General features: G+C 45.5%; 1 protein-coding gene across 2 annotated transcripts in view; it reads left to right on the forward strand.

The window, feature by feature from the left end:
* Positions 1-22,648, forward strand: part of LOC138258878 (laminin subunit beta-1-like) — a 382,113-nt gene that overhangs the window by 347,359 nt on the left and 12,106 nt on the right. For both annotated transcript variants that reach the window (XM_069206183.1, XM_069206184.1), the window contains exons 32-33: positions 2,333-2,474; positions 20,969-21,145. In XM_069206183.1, coding sequence (XP_069062284.1) covers positions 2,333-2,474; positions 20,969-21,145 — 319 coding nt within the window. The remainder of the gene's footprint in view (positions 1-2,332; positions 2,475-20,968; positions 21,146-22,648) is intronic.

The following is a 22,648-nucleotide window of genomic DNA, read 5'->3' on the forward strand; positions in this document are numbered from 1 at the left end:
TAGTGTACTTTCCAAGGATTTGAAACAATTTGAAATGATTTGGGCAGAAATTAGCCCAATTAGAAACTTCCAGATTAGGTTTTTAAGTAACGGTAATACTTTAGCGTGTTTCCAAGGCCTTGGGGCCATACCACTGGCTAGTGAGGTATTTATCAAGTCAATGAGAATAGGAGTGTACGTTGCACTTAGTAAACATAACTTATCCGGTAGCACAAGGTCGGTAGGAGAACCCGACTTGACGGTTTTTAATAAAGCCATAACAGAATTAGTCTCCAGAGGCTGAAAAGAGGTCATGTTCCCTATAGGTTCCATTGTTTCTGTAGTTGAATTAATGAGTGTCGTAGAGTTATTGAAGGTAGAATAAACAGTAGCAACTTTATTACAAAATAGATTGGCCAGTTAATTGAAATCCTTTTGGGAGAGTGCAGGGCAAAATGATACAATAAATTAAAGTTTATGGTGAAACCCCAATACTCAGGAGACTGAATTTGTAAATATTCTTTCATGCTGCTCATGCTATGAGGTCTTACTAAAACACATAATTTATTCTAACCCCGAGCTCTATGTTTTGACTTTGTGGAAGGAGTGTCAAAGATTCTGCCTGTTTGAAACAGAAAGACACACAGCAAAGAGCACCACTGCAGCTGCCTCGGCACAGCATAAATCACCTTGGAGCCGCAGGCTGATCAGCCACCAGCCATAACTGCTGCCCCCATCCCAAACGTGGGTCTCTACCTATGCTGGGTGGAGCAGTGACAGCCCAGGTCCCTCACTTCTGAAACAGCAATGGGGACAAGAGTGGCTCCTGCATGCTACAACGATGGGAAGGACACTGAAGCAGCAAGGATGCACGTGGCTTAAGGGTGGCATTAGCAATGTGGACTTGAGGGAGGTAGGAAGAAAGAACATTTTATGGTCACTGTTTTTGATTGCTCCAACATGGCCGCCATGCTTCTTCCTGTCGCTCTACATAGAAGAGGATCGCTGCTCCGTGCCTCTAGCAGCGTGTGCTCTGGGCCACACTGCCTGGAGGCACGATACGCGATGAAGTTTAGCTTCCTGACCTAGCGCTCATTCCCTATAATAATAATATAGACACCAGCACCGAGTCTGCATTTACTCAACTAACCTAGATCTAAATGTAAAGCATAGGGTGGGTAACAGGCCATGCTCTGTTCATACTAATGGCCTATGTGAAACAAGGCTTAACCCACAAGACTTAAACAAAGGAACTTAGACATATACTTATAGTTTTTAGTGCAAAACTGCACTTACGCAGTTTTGCATCAAAAACTTTACCGCCGGCTTGCGTCATTCTCAGACACATGCTGGGCATCATGCTAAGAAAATGGTGCAAGTCGGCGGTAAGGTCCGGCTAGCATCCTGAAAAACTACACTAGCCAGATGGGGGTGGTGGTAGGGAAGGAGGAGCTTGTGTCTCAAAAAATTATACTAGCCTGGTTAGATGCAAAAAAAAACAAAATGCCTCTAACCAGACTAGCACCATTTCCTGCCACACAACCACCATAAACATGACTCCTGTCTTAGGAAAGACAGGAGTCATGCCCACCACCACAATGGCCATCACAGGGGACATGGCCATTGCACCCTGTGCCATGTAGGGGGCTCCAAGTTAGGGCCCTCAATGTAAAAAAATACTTACCTGGACTTACCTGGGATGGGGCCCCCTATCCTCTGGTGTCCCTCTGGTGAGGGTGGGGGGTGTACCTGGGGTTTGGGGAGGGTACCTGTGGACCCATTCTATGGTGTCTGACCATGGAAATGGCTCCACAGGTCCCCTAATGCCTGGTCTGACCCAGGTGTTAAATAATGGTGCTAAGCAAGCTTTGCACCATTATTTAGCCCTGCCTCCCACCCATGCGTCATTTTAGCATGGAGGCATAAATATGGAGCTATGGGGATAGCTCCATTTTTTGGATGGGAACGCCTACCTTGCATCTCATTGACGCAAGGTAGATTCACTTATCCCAAAAATGGTGCAAACTCCTATATTTAGAAGGAGATGAGTTGAGTTGAGTTGAGTTTGCGCTGAATTTGCGTAAAACAAATGACGCAAATTCGGCCCAAAAAGAGTATAAATATGCCCCTTAATTTTTCTCAGGTGCCTCATTTTCTTACGACTCAGATGACCCACACCCAGCTGCACAGTTTTAGAGTTCAGCTTGAAGAGATCTGTGTAATCAAAGAGCAGTGATCCGCTAACACTTTACACCTAGCCATACAACATCTGAGTTTAACAGACCCTGTCCGCTCCTGAATAATTGAGGTTGTGAGTATTTTTTGTAAATTAAACATGTATTTTCTTTTATAGGGACAGAGCGACAGCAGTGGAAGGAAGTATCTCAGAGACCAAGAAAAGCCTGGAAGTAGCAAAAAATAAAACAACAGCAGCGGAGAAAGCCCTGAAGAAGGCCAGACAAAGTATCAAGAGTGTGGAAACCAGTATTACGGAGGTAGGATGGGCAAGCTTCCCCTTACACATATCCTTGCAGAGCCATAGCATCAGGAGGTCGAGCAACTAGGAATTTGTTCATGAGAGACAAGATGTCTGGCAGCTGGACACACTTTGGGCCTAATTAAGAGTTTGGTGGACCGGATAACCCATCCACCAAAATCGCTGCTGTAGTGGCATCCACCCCGCTGGACCTATTAGGAGTTTCCCGCTAGGCTGAGGGGCCGAAGCTGAGGTTTCCTCCTGTCAGCCAAGTGGGAATCAGACAGCAGCATTGTCTCCGGCTCAAAATCGAGCTGGCAGCAATGCTGTTGCCTGCCGGGTGCAGCAGACCGTGAACCTTGCGAGGGTGCTAGGCAGGGAGACCCCGCAGTGCCCATGCCAAGTGAATGGGCAGTGCAGGGGCCCTCCTGTGACCCCCGGCACCTGTTCTCCGACAGCCTTTTCATGGCGGTAAACCCGCCAGGAAAAGGCTGGCGGAGAACGAGGACATAATCAGCAGGGCAGTGCTGCATGCACCACTGCCCTAGCAGATTGTGATGGTCACCCTCCGTCAACCCCTCAGGATCACCGATCTCGGCGGAGACAGCGGAACCCTGGCAGTCTGACCACCAGGGTCTTAATGTGGCAGTCAGACCACCACAGCAGCGGCGGTCCTGACAGCCAACGCAAGGCTGGCGGTCTCAAGGCTACCAGTCTCGTAATGAGGCCATTTGTCTCAAACTGTGTAACATAACACCATGCCTAATTGTGGAATCACCAAAGCTTTGCAATATTTTTTATCACCATCTGAAATTGTGTGTACATGAAAACTGTTTAATGAATTTACTAAGTTCCAGCAGCGGCCACCGCAAATCTCAAGGGGAGGGGTGAGGGGAATGGGACTGAGACGGAGGGGGGAGACGGGGAAACTTACCTTACTGCCGTCTCTTGCCGCCTCGCGCTCCTCTTTCATCTACGTGGGACACCAGCACAGGCTCCCCAGCAATCTTGGCGCTGCTTACATGCTAAACACAACCCTGTGGCCTGTGCAGTTTCTCCAGCCAGGCTGTGTACACAGCTGGGCTGGAGAAACCTAAGTGCACATGTGTGTCTGGACGGCCGTCTTAGGCCATCTAAACACACATGCGCACTTAGTGCACTCTACACTCCTCCCTCATCCCACCTCCCGTGGCCCAGCCCCACCCCTCCCTGTAAATGAAACAGTGGAACTATTGTTTCATTTTTCACCTCCTGGCTCTTGGTCAGGGGGGCGACGCTCCTTCGCCATAGCGAAGGAGCCGCCCCCCTAAGTTGTACACATTTTTTGTGTTAAAACCACTAACAAAATGGTTTCTTATTCAAACAAATCTTTGTAGTACCATCTCTTGTAAAGGTTTTATTAGCTAAACATTTTCCATAAAAGGGTGCTTTCTTAAACAAACCTAATTATTTAACAAACAATGCACATTTGAAAACAATAACTTCAGGATGATTCGATGATCAATCCTATTTTAAAAAAAGATATTGAAGTTCTTTTAGAAGATTTTCGCAAGCAAGCCTCAACTTTGGACAATACTTTGAATAATGTTCTAAAAAGTTGCTGTAATTAGTGTAACAATCTGAAGTTCCTACAAGTTAATGCAGGAACTTTAGAGATTAGTGAATGAAACCCCTCAAAACTGTGCTTGAAATGATTTGCTGAAAAAGAGGTTGCAATTTCTTTCTGTTGGAAAATGTTTCCCTCACTTTTTCAGGAGTAAAATGCATGAGGATCTGCAACATTGCCTTCATCAGCTTCGGGAAGTTAGTGGGGCAAAGGCTGGTCCTTTTACACATTTCTAGGATTATCTCTTTTAAAAAGATGCTGTATACCTTGACAGTGGTTTTCAGTCCAACCACGTCTTCTGAGTGTCTAACTGGATGGAAAACATTGTGATCCATGTGTTTGTTATCTCTGTACCTTGCAAGCTGTTCGTACCCATTGATTACTCTTTTCATGGGGCTCCATAAAGGCCAGGCTGTTACAGAGCCTGGTTTGCACACAATAATAAATGAAAATGTTTGCTTTGATTCATGTTTGCAGCTCTCCTTGTTCCCCCATTCCATCCCCCCAAAGAATGTGGTAACCATGGACCCACTATATGAAGCACTGGCTACCGTCCTGCGCATATTGTCTGCACCATGCATGTTTTGTGTGTTCACTAATGAGAATGTGCATTAGATACCCCGTGGCAGGAGACTGACCTGGTGTTCAAGAACTCCATTGCTCTTTCCACCCTGCATACAGGTGGGGGCGGAATGGGGCCCTCACAGTGCCAGCGGTGCCTGGGCCCTCCAGTCACACGGCTGTATGGAGCATAAATAAAAGCACATCCCTGCAATATGTAGCACTTAATTTTTACTCTTATAATGAGATACAGTGGGAATGGATGCAGCAATGCACATGCAGTGCATGCATGTAGGTCTTTGATGAGTACAGAAATGCACCTCCCTTGCACGTTGCCATTTGATGACTACGGCAGTAGACCTACTGTGCATGTATGTTGCCGTATTAGACAAAACTGAAGTATGAGGTTGATTTTCCCCTCACCCTTTCTCCACTCTCCACCCCCGGGCTCTTCAGGTGCAGGGGTAAGGACCAGGGTGAGCACGTTTATCATATGCCCATGCCACACGCGTAGGCCCACCTCGAAGTGTGCAACTCATTGCCACATCTGGTTGTGTACACATGGATGTCCCTTGTGATACTGGTCATGCATAACATGTGACTTAGAAGAGCGGGAAAAACTTTCTAGGAGTAGCCTTCCATGTATCTTCAGAGCTGAGGAAGGGCTTGGGTGACTTTTAAGAGTCGATATTAGTTTAACTCCGTTGCCGCTTGGGGTCCCTTCTGTGTTATGGTGCTGATTGGAAGATAGGTTTCTTGAGACCATTTTCCTTCATTGATTGTTAATCAATTTCACTATCATCCTAAATGTGGGACCAGAACCCCCCCTTGCAATCCATGCCCTGCACATAACAACACACGGAACACAAAATAATAGTAATGAGAAAGCGAAGGGAAAGGGGAAGGAGCAGCCGGATGAGAAGGAGCAAGAGGAGGAGAAGAAAGAGAGAGAGGAGAAGAAGAAAGAGGAAGAAGAGAAGGAGAAAGAAGTTACCCACAAATTTTTCCACATTTCAGGTGAAAACCTCATCTTTTGACCCCAGAGGTACAGCTAGCCAACAGAAGTCATCATCATGAAATGCAACAGAGCATTCGACAACCTACTTGTTGGTCACTTCCCGGTGCCACAGACATGTCTAACAATCTCAGACTAAATTTAGGATTCCCTCTTCCTTTCATATTAGTGGACAGAAGGGCAACAGGCCACTCAGACACTGATCACACTTCACAAGAGCAGGACGATGATTTCAGGGTCAGAAGGAGTCACATGAAGCAGTTGTCTGCCACATTGACAGATGCTGAAAGCAGAATCGCCAGACTAAAGGATGCGATGGAATGGCTGGAGTGGCTTTGAGAAGCAGAGGAGCCAGAACAGATGTGGAGGACAGAACAAGAAGGTACAATATGCGCTGCTTTGGTATCCTGGATCAACTGAAAGGCCTGGATCAGCAAACAACAAAACTGCTTTTGCTGCTAAAAAGCAGCTGGATGAGACCACGTTACCTGTTGTGATGAACCTTCTTTATCTGCCTTCCCCAAAACCATCATATTAAACTCATCATCCAGTCTGCCAGCCTTTATCTAAGACGTCATCTCCAAGGACATAGTGGTCCAAGAAAGAGACTCCTGGGACTGCAACACAAACTTCACAACAGCGACTCTAGTTTTGGACAGCCTGTGTCTATATGACTGATTATTGATACCAAGAGAGCACCAAAAGGAGCAAATAACAACACTTATGTAGAGATTTAAAGTCCCATTTAGAGGTTTGCACATTGGGAAAAACAGGTGTATGCAGTATTTTAGCCTGCATGATTATAAGTACTGCAGGATTTGAGCCTGCATGATTTTGAGTCTGCATGATTTGGGGCATTGCAGCAGTTGTGCTCCGTCATGTTTTGTGGTTACTGATCTCACATCTGGTGGAAAACCAGGGCAGAACTTCAAAATACTTTTATACCATGCATAAAACAGGGGCAAAAAACATTTTTGCACATTGTCCCTTTGTTTTTTAGGTTTTGCATGCAGGGTGTGCGCTTGTGTGCTGTGCTTGCAAAGTCTTTTCTTAACCAAACTTTTTTTTTTACGAGGCTTTGAACCCGCCCTTACTTGCCGGAACTTACCATTTGCTCATTCCAACGATGCTCTATTATACCGGCTTCTGATTTGACAGCACGTCGTCTGCTTTGACTTCCTGCTCTGCTTTGCCATCCACACTGTCATCTGGAGTCTGGACAAAGTACCGCTTCTGGTCACTGCCAGTGTCCTTCCGCCAGCTACTTGTCCTTTTGCAGGTACCTTTTTTTTCAATTACGACCAGCACTCCATAAGTCACATTCAATTTCTAGACACTGGGAGATCTTTATCCCCCTTCACCGTCGTGCCCCTCACTCCTTCAGTTGTCTTGGGTACTCACGGGCCAATACTACACATATTTACTTATTTACCACAGTAAAGGGCCACAATATGAAGACCTCATGTGGACGATTTTACAGAAAACAGGGAAGACTGTTTACGAAGGGGGAGCCCGTCGTTCATTAGCTGTTACAAAGGTTCCCGGGCCAGAGTTACAAAGACTCCCATTTTTTCAATAAGTGACCACATTCAGAACCCCTCATAAACAGGGTTTACCATGCTATAGGCATAAAGCGGTGGGAAACGTTGCGGGAAAGATCGATTTTAAGGAGCCCCCTCACTTACTTGATGTTGTGAGAACCTGTAGCCGATCTGCTTATCATATCCTCCTGTTCCTAAATGATGAACGCTGTCAGTGGGGCCTCTGTGTGTGTGTGTGTATATATATATATATATATATATATATATATATATATATATATATATATATATATATATATATATATATAGGGTGTGACTAATCATAAAATCAGGCAATGTCACTTCCAGCTTGATCACTACACTCGAGGAAGAAAGGCTCATGACAATTTCAAATAAACTGTATGGTTCCTTACAAGCGGTAATGATGTTAATAGCGTGCATGTGAGAGGTAGGTGTGGAACGTTTGTTATACGGTTGCGTGCAAAGTGCTAACTTACATTTGTGGACACTTTTATATCGATAGCTCAAACTCCACCCAAGGGTATTGGAGTTCTTTACATAACCACCACTTGCATTACACAGGAACACTTTAATTGTTAAAACATGTTGCAGAGCGGCGCTAGCTGCTATACAATATGGCTGCAGGTTTTTTTTTTAAAGTGCTATGAAGCGACTGGCGTTGACTTCTTCATAGGGATTATTTTTTTACTTTAAGCCACAGCAGCTCATGCTACTATGTAACAAATTTTCAAAAATGAACGTTTCCCTGTGTAGTGTAATTGGTGCTCATGTAAAGCACTCCAATACCTTCTGTTCGAGTTTTTCGCTATACAAAACAAGCGCCCCAAAAATTAATTAAATTAAAAACATGTTACAGTGTTGCTATGTAACATGTTTTTTATTTATTTACTTTTGGGGGTGCTTTTATATAACGCAAAGTCGACCCGAGGTTATTGGAATGCTTTACATGCGCACCACTTACACTACACAGGGAAACTTCCATTTTCAAAAAAAATATGTTACAAGCAGTGTGACCTGCTGTGGTTTAAAGTAAAAAAAAGAAACACCCTGTGATGCAATCAAGCAGGCCACATCATAGTGCTTTTTTAAAACTTTAAGACATGTTGTGCAGCAGATCGTACTGCTGTATAGAGAAGTGTGGCTCAATGGTTAGAGCGGCAGACCCTGAAGCAGATATCTGGCTCAAGACCAGGGTTCAAGTCCCGCTTCGGCAGGTCTTGGGCTCAATTCCCCTTGACCAGATAATTCTTGCCTCGGTGCCTAATCTAATTCATGGGTCCCACTCTGCAACTCTGGGCAATAGCTTGCTTAATCTCCACAACGGCCCCAACAGCGCTTGGATGCCTGGCTTCACCCTGGAGGTGCTCAGGAGTGGGTGCCTCACAGGGAAAAGCCAGGAGGGGTTCCATAGCGGTATGAGTACAGCGCCTTGAGACCCTAACGGGTGAGTAGTGCGCTATACAAGTGCTAATTTACATTACATATAACATGTCTAAGTAAACATTGACAAACCCAGAAGAATTTGCAAAAGCAAAACCTATTGACTTTGCCAATGCTTGTTTTAAACCACTTTTCTCGCACCCTTTACTGCTTCCCTACCGCCACCATATGTGCGCCGTATTTAAAATACGGTGCAGCATGGCACAGGGTAGGGGACAATAGCGTAATTTTTCGTGATGCTATTGATGTACTCTGCAGGAGTAGCGCCGCAATATTGGCGCTACTCCTGCAGAGTACATAGGGGCCCATTATAAATAACGGAAGCCCCCTTTTAACGCCTGCTCTGAGCAGGCGTTAAAAGTACTGTAAAAAAGGATGCAAGAAAATCTGTTTGATTTCCTTGTGCCATTTTTCAGCCCCCCTAATGGGGGAACCCCCCTTTGCACACATTATGCCTGATGCAGGCATTATGTAGCGCAAATGGTTACAGGGTGGCGCAGTGCATGCATTGCGCCACTTTGTAAATATGGAGCAAGGATTTTGGCCTTGTTGGGTCACATTAGCGTAAAAACAATGACACTGATATGGCACAAGGTGGTGCTAGGGGCTCTTAAATATGCCTTTTATTGTGCTTTAGCACAGACAATGAACAGGGTCGGGGGGCATCCTCCAGTCATTTGTGCCTCAGTACCGTGGCTTCTCGCCTCTCATAGCATAGCTCTCCCTCCAGTGCCCGTGTCTGAAGCAGTCACTGCTGTGGATGAAACCATCCTTCAAGTGGAGCATGCCCTCCTGTTGTCCCCCATTTTGGGTACCATTTAGTAAATTTGGTACAAAAAGTCAGACAACCCAATGTAACTGTAACTTGTGAGTAGATTCTGTTGTCCTCATTCACTCCCAGCCTCTAACTGAGGTTGGTACACTACTAGGTGACTCATTGAAGTTATCAGAGGAGACACTGGATGCCTGATCGACACACAGACATCTCCTACCCCACGACATTCAGACAGCCCAACTCTCTATTTAAAGACCCTGGAAAGGGACTTATTGTAGTTCATTTGAGGCTCGTTACCCCTTGTTTAATTTTTGTAGTGGGCATTTTCAAGCCTTTTATCCTATAAACAAGGGCCTCTTGGATTCTCCTGTCTGGTAGGTCAGCATCCACGGGTCACTTCCACGGCTGATCATTACCTGTCAGTCACTTCTGGTGCTAACACTTCTTTGCAATGAGAAAAGAAATAAGGGCAGTAAGGGTGAGAGGCGCCGCACTTCCAGGCAGTAAACAGATAGTTTAGATAAATTGAATATGAGTGAAGTCCGGTGCAAATCGGCCAGGTGCCTTACTGCCCGGTAGGCACCAATTGGGTACTAGGAGTACCCTAGAACGACAATGGGAAAAAACGGCCACAGCACACAGAGAGTAATGTCCAACAATGAAACCAGCAAAGATATTGCTGGTGTGGTACTGTAGGTTCGGAGAGGAATTGTGTTGAAATGAGTCTCAAATCCGGTTTGTAGATGTTGTCTTTATTTGTAGATGCTTAGAAAGCATTAAATCATCGTGTAGATACAGCCAACACGTGTTTCGTACGAGCTCGTACGAATACTGGAGTGCTCACCGCTTCGCTTCTTACTGGTTACTTTTCAGGCTTATCAGGGCCTCCCCAATCTTCATTACCAAACAAGCCTCTTACCTACGTACCTGTAGCTGCTTGGCGCAGCCATTCTAATTACATTTCTGTACCATCCAACTCAGCCCTATTCATTAAGTACAGAGATACTTCGTCACCATACACCACCACTTACCTACTCTAAAACCAACGGCCCCAGCCTTGATAAAGTCACCTGTGTGACGAAACACGTGTTGGCTGTATCTACACGATGATTTAATGCTTTCTAAGCATCTACAAATAAAGACAACATCTACAAACCGGATTTGAGACTCATTTCAACACAATTCCTCTCCGAACCTACAGTACCACACCAGCAATATCTTTGCTGGTTTCATTGTTGGACATTACTCTCTGTGTGCTGTGGCCGTTTTTTCCCACTTCTTTGCAATAGTTATGCAAATGTGGGCACATGAGTGCGGACTCAAGAGCCATATGTTTCACCTGAGAACTATGTCCATCTATGTTAAAGACATGACTCCTTACCTCAAATGTCCCCCACCATCCTAAATCGCGGAATCTGATTGTTGCTCTCCTACAACTTGCTTGAAGGCAGAAGAATAGATCAGTGGTTCGCAACCTTTTGACTTCTGTGGACCACCATGTTATCTACTGGATCCTGGGGACCCAGACTGAATCATTATAGGAATCTGGGGACCCCTCCACCCCCATCGAGTCAGTACTGAAAGCTGGGGACCTAATCTTTTAATCTTATTTTATTTTTTAAGCAGTCGTGGAGCCCCTGAGGAGGCTTTGCGGACTCCCAGGGGTCCCAGGACCACAAATTGGGAACCACTGGAATAAATGATAACGAATCGAGCAGTGCAATTAGCAGCTGAAGGAAAGGGCAGAAATGAGGAATCATCATGTTTTTTCAAGACGTCAGTAACTTTCAGAACTTGTAAAACTTTGAAAGATGAATGGGGTAATAATAGTGAAAGGTCCAATAGGGCAGTGGTCTCCTGGTAGGCTCTGCTTACATGCCTACTGATGCCAAATGGAAATCCATTACAAATGGGCTCTTTGTAGAAATAGGAGATACTTCCATTGTCCTGGAAGGGTGGGGGGGTCATACCCCTGAATCGCAATAAACTTCTTCACAACTTAGCAATTTTTAAACTATTGCAAATTGAGTGATTTGCTCAAACAGTCCTTCAGAAGCGGGAACAAACAGTCTTGAAATACGTGTCCTCGCGAAATGCACCAGGAGAAGATGCTCTCGCAGGAGGGATGAATCAAATATCCGAGGTGATGTCATAGCTTTTAATAAAAAAGAATGTTCCATGAATCTTAGGGACATGGCGGTATTCCATGAAAATATAGCATGGGATTGATCTCGACATACCAAGCCCCAGCAGGGATCCCACCAGCTGCAATAACTGCAGGCCTAACTCGCTCATCCAGGAGAGACATGAAGCAGATGTCTGAGGACCTGGCCCGATGATGGAGCACCACATGATATATAAATCTAAAGACGGCATCCACATGATGCAAAGTAGAAAGAGGCAAATTGAGCACCAATTTAATCCTGATTTACCTGGAAATGGAACACTTAATCCATGCACTCACCCTGGTATTGGATGCAGAAAGTGCATTTGACAAGGTCAAATGGGATTATTTGTCCAAAGTTATGCAAATATTTGGTATACGTCCCAAATTCAGTGATGGGGTTATGTTAGAAAATTATTTACCTACACCAGAGGTCAGCCGTAGTAGTTATGTTTGTGATACCTGATAGTGTTTATCCATCTCGCTTCTGCTGTTCCTACTGGCCTTAGTCCAATTTCTCATTGCTCTAAGATTTTACTGAGGATAGAGGTATAAATTCATCAGGTGGAGAAATAAAACAATTGAGGGCCTGATTACGACCTCAGCAGATTGGATACTCCATCACAAACGTGGCAGATATCCCGCCTGCCGTTTTACAAGTTCCATAGGATATAATGGAACTTGTAATACGGCTGATGGGATATCCGTCAAGGTCGTAATCAGGCCCGTAGTCTTGACACAGATGATATCATCGACATTGTCCTCAGTCCACCACCAGAATACATTAAAAATCATTAAATCATTACAAATTAAATCAACACAGTCCAAGATGTTTTGTTGGTGTATTTATTTATTTGTAGGAATGTGTACTCCAGTGCTGACTCCGTAAGTGTGATGGGTATACCCAGATGTTGGTCAGGTGCACACCATCTCACCGGAACCTAGCTGTACCCGACTGATAGCGCAAACTAGAGCAAAACGGGTCACAGGTTTCGTTCTTTCTGGTTCAGAGAGGACCTGGCCTGGCAGTTCAAGATGGACTGTTCCCAAAGAATGATTTGCATATGTTGGGGTCCAAAGTGAGGTGGCACGGTGTGCAAAATAATGATGGACTGGGATGTGGCCGTAGTAACTACCATGGACGTGATTAATTCAATCATTCCATCCAACTTTTTACACTTCAAGCAGCATAGACCTAGACCTAAGGCAGCGGTGTGCCTTAAAAATAACAGATTTGCAGCAAAGATAGAGATTTTAGCACTATACATAAGACATATTAGGATAGAACACATTAGAGGTGGATAAACATAGCAGCATCACTAAATGCAGGGTTGATGGGTGGACCTTAGGGAAGAATACTTTGAAGACATCTTGCAGTTCTTAAAGAAATGTCAGGAGTTCCGGGTTAAGTCTGATGTGTGTCCGGGCCAGAGTTCGATAGTCCTGGGGCAAGGCATAAGGCCTGGCTTGAGTTTTTTCTTTCTTAGTTTTAGAGAATTCTATAGTCAGCCTGTCTCTGTTCCTTGGATTATGTTTTCCACCCATCAGATGCAGTTTTTCCTCCCAGTAGATGTCTAAACCCTTGTGGGTAGTTTGTGGGTTGTATCTGCCATTTTAAATTTGACCCTTGCTTTGACTTGAAGACAACAGAGTAGTTTCAGGACGGGAGTGATTTGCCTGATTTTTGGCGCCTGACTCACGCATCATGGAGTAAAGCTTTAGGAGAAGCGATGGGAGGTTTGATGAGACGTGCTTGGATGGAATTTTATCGCTATAGGTGATTGAGAATGAATGACTGTAGTTCATTTCTGATGTCTGAGTGGGGGGTTGAAGGCTTTAGTTTTCTGAGTAAATGTAGTTGGTTAGCTGGGCAATGTGGTCATGCTGTCTCAGAGTTTGGTTGTTGATGAAGCCAAGAGATTTCATGTGTGGCTCCAAGGAAAAGGAGATGCCAACTTGATGCAAAGAGTGTAGCTGTTTTTGTACTTGAGACAGTGGGTATTTTACGTTGAGTAGGATGAATTCCATTGTGCCAGATTCATTTTTAGAGAGTCCATACAACCATTTAGTCAGTTTCTCCAAGAAGGTTTTCAATTTTCTGATGCTAGATGGTTTCGCCACACAAAGGTTCAGCTGGGCTTCAGCGGCTTATTGGTGTAGGTTTATGATTATTTCTTTTCAATAATTTCCAAATACAAAGTAGAACAAGTATCATCAAAGTCAATATATCTGGACAAGCTGCAACTTTTTTATTTCTTTTTTTTTGTGGAAGAATATGGAGAAGACATGAAAAATGTAAATGTAAAAAAAAGAATGCTACCAATTAAAGGAAATATGCATATGTTTGCTAAAGAAAGAAAGTGAAAATAAATGCCCCATCACAAAAAAAAAAAAACATGAAATGACAGGAGAAATGAAAGCAGAGGTTGGCCTTCCTGCCCTCACACAGAAAAGGACCCCTTACTAGGCAGATGGGCACATGTGCAAGAGCAAAAGTCACAGCGAAGGAAGCCAATGGCAGAAGTTGGCTGATCCTTTGCCTCATGCTATAGGCTGTGGTGGGCAGAAGTAAAAAGTGAATGACACTTGAACAGAACAATGGATGATGAGAACTGACCCAAAGCCCGTATATGTGTATCCTTTATTTTTATCCTGATTTACACATCCAAAAAAAGACGTACAGGAACATCAGTACAGGTGGAAAGGCCAGAATCTCAAATACTTGGAGATCAATGCAACGAATGCCAAGCAATGACACATAGGGTTTCATTACGTGGCTGGTGTCGGTCAGGACCGCCACTGCTGTGGTACTCCGACTGCCACATTAAGACCCTGGAGGCCAGACTGCCAGGGTACCGCCGTCTCCGCCGGGATCACGGTGGCAGAGGTCGGAATCAGCCAGGGCAGCGCTGCATGCAACGCTGCCCTGCTGATTACGACCTGGTTCTCCGCCATGAAAAGGCTGGCAGAGAACAGGTGCAGGGGGCCACAGGGGGGCCCCTGCACTGCCCATGCACATGGCATGGGCAGTGCAGGGTTTCTCCTGCCCAGCACCCTCGCAATGTTCACTGTCTTCGGTGCAGACAGTGAACATTGCGAGGGTGCTGGTGCCAGTAAGCAGCATTTCTCACTACCATTACCATACCACTACCATTATACTACCATTACAATCATGCCAACCATACCTGCGCTACCCCTCATAGATCAGACAATACCCCTTACATATAAGGCAGGGCATTTCCAATGCAATCCTATGAGAAGACAACACTCACAGCAGTGAGAAACCAAACAGGCTGTTTGTCACTACCAGGACAGGCTACGCTACTAGGCACATGTCCTGCCTTCTACACACATGGCACCCTGCCCATAGGGCTAGTTAGGGCCTACCTTAGGGGTGACTTACATGTAGTAAAAGGGGAGTTCTGGGCCTGGCAAGTACATTTGGATGCCAGGCCCCTGTGGCAGAAAACTGCGCATGCAGACCCTGCGCTAGCAGGCCTGAAACAGGTTTGAAAGGCTACTTCAGTGGGTGGTGCAAGCAGCGCTGCAGGCCCACCAGTAGCATTTAATTTAAAGGCCCTGGGTATAGGGATACCACTGTACAAGGGACGCAGAGGGAAACTAAATATGCCAATTAGGTATATGCCAATCTTACCAAGTTTAGAAAGGAGCGCACCTGCACTTTAGCACTGATCAGCAGTGATAAAGTGCTCAGAGTCCTAAAGCCAACAGCGAGAGGTCAGAAAAAAAAGGAGGAAGGAGGCAAAAAGTCAGGGGATGAACCTGCCAAAAGGGTCAGGTCGAACAGAAACCATGGAATAATCTAGGGCCCTGGCAAGAGGAAATCTGTGAAAAAAATATTTTTTCAAAAATAAGAGATGTGCTATATCAATGCTTCCCCCGCCCACCAACAAAAATGTGCAGGTCAAAGCAAGGGAACGGCTAAAGAAGAGAAAAACCCACATATTACTAAAACTGTGGACCACTGGAGTAACTTTACAAGTTTGGCCTCTGAGCTTTAAGCTTCCATAATAGACTAGCATCTCCACAGGTCTGACCAGAAAATGGACCACGTACCATTTAGAATCTTTCTGAACTGTGATTTTCCACAGTACTAAGGGCCTGATTATGTTTGGTGGACAGTTTTCACCGTCCGCCGAACTTCCGATGAGGAGGTTGCCGCCATACTGGCTACCTCCCCCTGGGATCATTAAGAGTTTCCCGCTAGGTCAACGGGCGGAAACCTGAGATTTTGCCCGCTGGCCTAGCGGGAAACACCCTACAGCATTGTCTCCGGCTCGTAATCGAGCCAGCGGCAATGCTGTAGGCCGCAGGGTGCACCAGCATCCTCGCAATGTTCACCGTCTGCAAAGCAGACTGAACACTGCGAGGGTGCTGGCCAGGGGGGCCCCTGAACTTCCCATGCCAAATGGCTGGTGGAGAATGAGGTTGTAATTCCCAGGGCAGCGCTGCCCTGGCAGATTAGGACCTTCACCTACCGCTTTCTGATCCTGGCGTAAATGGCGGTTCCCTGGCAGCCCGACCGCCAGGATTGTAATGTGGCGTTCGGACTGCAGCATTGGCTGCAGTCCGACCTCCATCCACGAGTCTGGCGCTCTAGTATGATGGCCTAAGTTTCGATAGGAAAATGTGTAAAAGGGCAAAGAGGACATATATAAAATATATATAAAATATTAGGGCTCACATAGCTCGTGTTAAGGGGGTAGGGAAATGATTTTCTACATCAGAAAAGAAAATTCTGTCACATGAAAAAGTTTATTAAAAGGCGATAGGTGTGTGGCTCGGCCCCACGGGCTCTCTACGATTGGTTGTCTGAAAATGTTCCCTATCTTGCCAGCACTGTCGATAACTGTACTTAATATAGCGCTTTCTACCCCTGACGAGGCGTCGAACATCCGTCCTTGGAAGCGGACTGCAGACTTCGGAAAATCAGACGAAGGTGCCTTTCTCACCAGGGGTCGAGCCTTACCTGGGACGAGCTTGTGTGCACCTGAAAAACGAGTTTCTACAAAGAAAACAACGGGTGGATAAAATGCGCGCCCTTCACCCGGCTTTCCAGAGGAAAGCTGTATCTCTGAATGAATGGGCGTGGGAGGCTCATTCCGCCCGGATGGGCATGCTGGGCCGTTTCCGCCCCGGCCCTTTCCTGCTTCTTGCCGCTCTCTGTGGAGAAAATGTTCTTGTTCCTAATCCGTCCTTTCATCTTTTTGTGTCAACTGAGCTCAAATTGTGGGAAACACAGAAGGGTGTGTGTGAGAGAGGGGGCGGGAGGCAGCGGGGGGCGGCTTTGCCAGACCTTATTTGTGAGGCACTCACCCGGAATCGGTCTTTCTCTAATTTGCCAAATAATATTAGCTCATTACGTTTAGCAGGACCTGAGAACCAGTTGGATTTGATGATTGAAGAGCCATCACATTTTTGGAATGCCCCCCCCCCCCCCCATTGCATTCTGGGACTTGTAGTCACTCATTTATAATGGGCTAACCAGAACTGCAAGTACCAGAAGGAAAGCTAAACCTGGAATGGGCGAGTAATTCACCCGGAATCTCGGCCGGCTTGCCACACTGGAGTGGTATAGTGACAGATCTTTCTTTGCTAAATTCATGATTTTTTACTTTCTCTCATTCAAAAAATAGTTTTCTCTAATGCACATTAATTGGAGCTGCCTCAAGAATGTTTGGGACAAAGTCCTAAAGTGATAGAAATAAATGTCAATGTTCATTTCAGGAGCTCTGATATAGGGTCGAATCTGCTGACTGAGAAACCATCTGTTCTCGGCGTCATCACTTTACCCCAGAAATCTTGCTGTCTTGAGCAATGACTTTCATCGCTCCAGAGCAGAGTTCTTAAGTGTCCAGGGTCCATAGTGAGTAGCCTCTCCTGGCCGAGGTTTACCTATGCATTCTGTGACTTGCAGTGCTGAATTTATAAAGTGATAAAAGAGGACTTCAAATCCCAGAATGCAAAGCAACGACCTGGACTGGAACGGCCACTCATGCATGCACGTCAAACCTCAGAGCTCTGCTTGTATTGTAATCATAAGTGATGGAAAAGCCGACTGTGCACTGTACTGTCTAGGACTGTCTATGGCTCTTCCATGCCTCCTGTCCATTTTATCTGGTTTCTGCAATCTCTCCACTAGACACTACACATTATATAGGAAGGAGGGTTGGGAGCACACAGCCTCACTTCCCAGCACAGTTCGCCCCTTTGCATCCTGGTAAATACAGTTCACAGTTAGCGCTTACTTGGAAATTATCTGTAGTTTTTCACCAAAGTTGGTGCGGACATTGCTGTATATATCTAGACACGTGTTTCTAGGTTTAGCCCTTCATCGGTAGAGAGTAGAAAACAAATAAAAGTAATCTGGGGTTGCTGGAAATGCTGCCAAAGTGTGCTCCCTACCTCCCCTTACTACACATTATATGTTTGTACGTGCAGCAGCTCATGTCCCAGGAGCACCTGCTCATATAAAAATGTTCACTGTCTGTAGGTCAGTCGTTCTTAACCTGTGTTCTGGGGCCCCCTGGGTGTGCGGAAATCCACCTCGGGGTCAGCCCTACCAAGTGTTCCAGGTCCATGCGTGGTGTGCTGCTCCAGTCTAGCTTTTTTCTTTGAATTCTGGGACTTGTAGCCTTATTTGTTCCATTATAAAACAGGACTACAAGTCCCAGAATTCAGAGGAAAAAATCTGAACTTAAACAGCACTTCACACATAGACCTGGGAAACTTGGCAGTCTCACAGGGGGTCTGTGCCTGCTTAAAAAAGTAAATAATATCAACAGATTAATAAAGTGTATATCAATAAAAAAGAAAAATGTACAATTCAAAATGTTGAAACATTCTGTAAATGTGAAGGAATTTAAAACAGAAGGCTAAAAATTAGGTTAGTGCCCTCAGATTGATTCGTGGGAGCTGTGCAAGAGCATCAAACAAAAAATAGTATGGGCGATGTGAGGCTCATCGTTTGTATTTGTTTAATGCATGCTTGTTTCTGTTTTTTTTGTGCATTATTTTGCAGTTCAGATCATTGAAAATGCTTAGGCCAGGATCCCAGGTTTCCAGTACTGACTCAGTGGGGGGGCCAGAGTCCAATAATGTTTCTGTTGGGGTCCCTGGGTTCCAGTATTGACTAAGTTGGGGTCCACGGAAGTCAAAAAGTTAAGAACCATTGCTCTAGGTGTCTCTAACTGTTCCATAATATTGCTCCACTATTTGCCAGCATTCATCTATGAGCTTCTCACCTCTCCATGAGTTGACACCGTTCAGATTAGTGCAAGGGTGTAGCCACCAACTTTTAAAGGGGCCATCCTGTGAATGATGTCACAATAGATGTCAATACCCCACGCCACGTCATCAAACAAAACAATAGCCTTGAGCGCCTATTATTGGAGATGGTTAGTGGTACAGCCACTGATTAGTTTGGAGAAAAAAAAAATGTATGTGCCAGGATACTCGCCAGGAAGAAACTACAGCTTGCACCACCCATGACAGAACCAACACAACCACTAACCATCACACCCTACACGTGAGACAAATCAGGCTATTCCAGACCCCCAAAGCTATAAAAATTACTTGGGCAGCAGGTAGTAGTCATTTAATGTTTATTTCATTAATAGACAGCTGTTGTATGCTCATCCCAAAATTAGATGAACAGCTCCACCATGTGGCAGACCATAATAAATGCTGGTGTTGACAGTTAAGTGCCGGAGCTGAGCCCCGGAAACCACCAGGTCAAATTAAGCACTGGGTACACACTGGGTAGAGAGAACAGTTTTGAATCTTTCTAAAATGTCCCAGATCCCTCTTCCATCTCCTTCCCCAACCCTCAACTGTAGGGAGGGTCTCCCACGGGGCGCAGGTTTCCCAGGACCAAAGGTGAGCTGATCCAGGTCAGGACTGTTTCTTTGTATTCTTGTGTGTGATGATCTGCATTTATCATCGGATACACAGGACTACAAGTACAAGAATGCAAAGGATGGCTGGATGAGCTGTCAGTGTATGCACCTGGACCTGCAGCCTAAACCAAAGCCTCAGGCCTGAAGACCCCTTGACTGTCTATAAATTAATCCAAATAAATAATATTTATGAGAATTCTAAAGCACAGCAAATCACCTGTGAGGATCTCAAGACACTGGATTGTAGGCACAGGAAGATAACATGATTTGCCCAGAATCACAGGATGTTGAGCCGACGCCGAGACTCGAACCTGGTTCCCCAGCTCCAAAGTCGGCAGCTCAATCCGTGACGCCAACGCAGAGACTCAAACCTGGTTCACCCAGCTCCAAAGTCAGCAGCTCAATCCGTGACACCAACGCCGAGACTCAAACCTGGTTCACCAGCTCCAAAGTCAGCAGCTCAGGCCGTGACACCGACGCCGAGACTCGAACCTGGTTCCCCAGCTCCAAAGTCAGCAGCTCAGGCCGTGACGCCGAGACTCGAACCTGGTTCACCCAGTTCCAAAGTCAGCAGCTCAGGCCGTGATGCAAACGCCGAGACTCGAACCTGGTTCACCAGCTCCAAAGTCAGCAGCTCAGGCCATGATGCTGAGACTCGAACCTGGTTCACCAGCTCCAAAGTCAGCAGCTCAGGCCGTGACGCCGAGACTCGAACCTGGTTCACCCAGCTCCAAAGTCAGCAGCTCAGGCCGTGATGCCGACGCGAGTCTCGAACCTGGTTCCCCAGCTCCAAAGTCAGCAGCTCTGGCCGTTACGCTACAGTCAGCAGCATCACTGGCACTATATTCATGTATGCGCCACTCTACCTGCCCCAGGCTCAGGTACTGAGAACCCTGTGACCAGCTGAATGAGCGCCACATTCACGAACGTCATCACGCTCTATGCTGGTTGCCCCTCCCACAGGAAACTGGGGTGCAGGTCTTTGTGCTTGATATCTGTTGACTGGACCTTGACTTGAAGGCTCGCTGATGGGGACAGTTAGGCTCGGTTGGTAATACGGCACAGCAAAAACATGTGCAGTAACCAATTTACCAGAATTCACCGCTGTATCCACAACCAGGTTTGTAACTGGCCCATAAACGAGTTGTTTTAAATCATACATTTTTTGTACTACTAGTTAGTATTCTGACTTTGCTTATCATGCAGTCTTTTATTTCTTATTTTCGTTTGTGGTAATTTGTTTCTTCTGAATTTTGATTATGTCCACTATTTTACGTGTCTCTAATGTTTTCCATAGTGCAGAATTTTGGTGCTCATGGGGTCTGGTGTGTGCTTTATAAAACCTCAAAACTAGGTGAATAAAATCTCATCTCCTCTCTCATCTCTTTCCCCTCTCCTTTGCCTTCTTGATTCCCCCCCCCCTTTCTTCCCTTCTTCCCCTCTTGCCTGTCTTCCCTCACCTGTGTACCAGTCTCTCAGTAAGATCGAGTCCATTGAAGGGAGGGAGATGGAGATGATGGACAGGTTATCCAACCTGTCGCGGGAGGTGGCATCTTTGCGAAACAAGATGGAAGCCAACCGGCGGCAGGCCACCGAGGCGCTAAACAAAGCAACCAAAGCGCTCTCTGCAGCGGGGAAGCTGGACAAGGTAAGAGGGCGAGCTTGTTCATTCAGGTTGTAGCGAAATCTGTGTCTTGTAAAAATGGGCAGTTATGTTCTATGTGTACAACACAGTGTCTAAGAAGATATGATAGACTTGCACTGGTCCTGTCACATTCCAGGCACCAGATAACAAAGTTTCAGCCCCGCCTTCTCAACCATTGGATGCTCCCAGCGTGCACCAGCCAATGGGCTCCATCCATCCCACCCCATGTCTGAACTGTTCCTCTTCTCTGGCTTTAAGCACTCAGAGGTGTCCCTCAAATTCTCCACCTGAAGTGGTCTTCAACTTGACAATGCACCACCCAACAACTGCCCCTGAAAGCTACCAGTCAACAAACTACCTCCCCCAGCACAAGTGTCAGCCTACAAACTAATTCCCTGCAAAACCTTTAGCCAGCATGCACCCTCAAAGGACACCCCTCCTACCTGAACGATTCCATTCTACAGGGACCCACCTTCCCTGCACCCCGCCGGGTTCCTCTCATCTCGCATCCTCCCACGAAAAACTCCTTCCCATCAATAACTGCCAGAAGTGTGTCCTTCCAAATTTCACTTACCCAACTTCTCCTTACCGCTGACAAAGTAAACTGTTTCGTTCCTGTGAACAAATTCCCAGATCCTCACCTGATCGTTTGGTCTGGTCCATCAATGTTATTGCCTTGGTGACCACCTCAGCCCATCTTTTTATTGGAGTCTAGCCATATAACTCTGCATGGGTTTTGGTAACTTTACTGTAGTCCACTGGAACCTTAACTGCACCAGATGACTGTATTATAGAAAACTCAGAAATAAAAAACAATATTCTTGAGAGCCTGTAATGGTGGATTAAAAGTGGTCCATTTAGAAGGTGGGGTCTATTTCACTGGATCACGTGTTTATTTACCTGGCACAGGGGATCTCCTGGACCAACAACACACCAAACCCTTTTTTGTTATCTAGATACTGCAAAGGGCAATGGTTAACATACCCAGCCAAACAAATCTCATTTTGTCAACCTCAGAGGATGGAAGGCTGAGTCAGCCCTGCCAGCATTTGAATCATTGGTATTCAGGTCACACTCAGCTCTCTACAGCCAGCAGATCAAGAAACTAGTTCTGTAGGGCTGAGACAACATATTTATGCTGTTACATTTTCCAAAGACTTTTTTTTCTACTTCTTAAACAGCAAGAAGCTACCTACCATGCACATTGTTTTACCTTAAAGTAACTGAATTATAAATACATTGATAAATAAAGAAAAATTGATAACAACGACCAGCTCCTTCAAAAAATAATAATTCCACAAAACTATTCTGCTGCTCTGCTTATTAATTTATATGAAATTGTCCCAAGTAGCAGCTATAGAACATAAACCCAAAGATATTGGGGACTCACTTCTGCTTCTACATTTACGTTTAGCACGTTAATTTACTCAGAAAAGTATGATAACGAGTTTGTAGTTGTTCCTTTAATAAATGTTCACAAAGAGCTTAGATTTGTAATCACATCTC

Source organism: Pleurodeles waltl, chromosome 9, assembly GCF_031143425.1.
Source record: "Pleurodeles waltl isolate 20211129_DDA chromosome 9, aPleWal1.hap1.20221129, whole genome shotgun sequence".
Lineage (NCBI taxonomy): Eukaryota > Metazoa > Chordata > Amphibia > Caudata > Salamandridae > Pleurodeles > Pleurodeles waltl.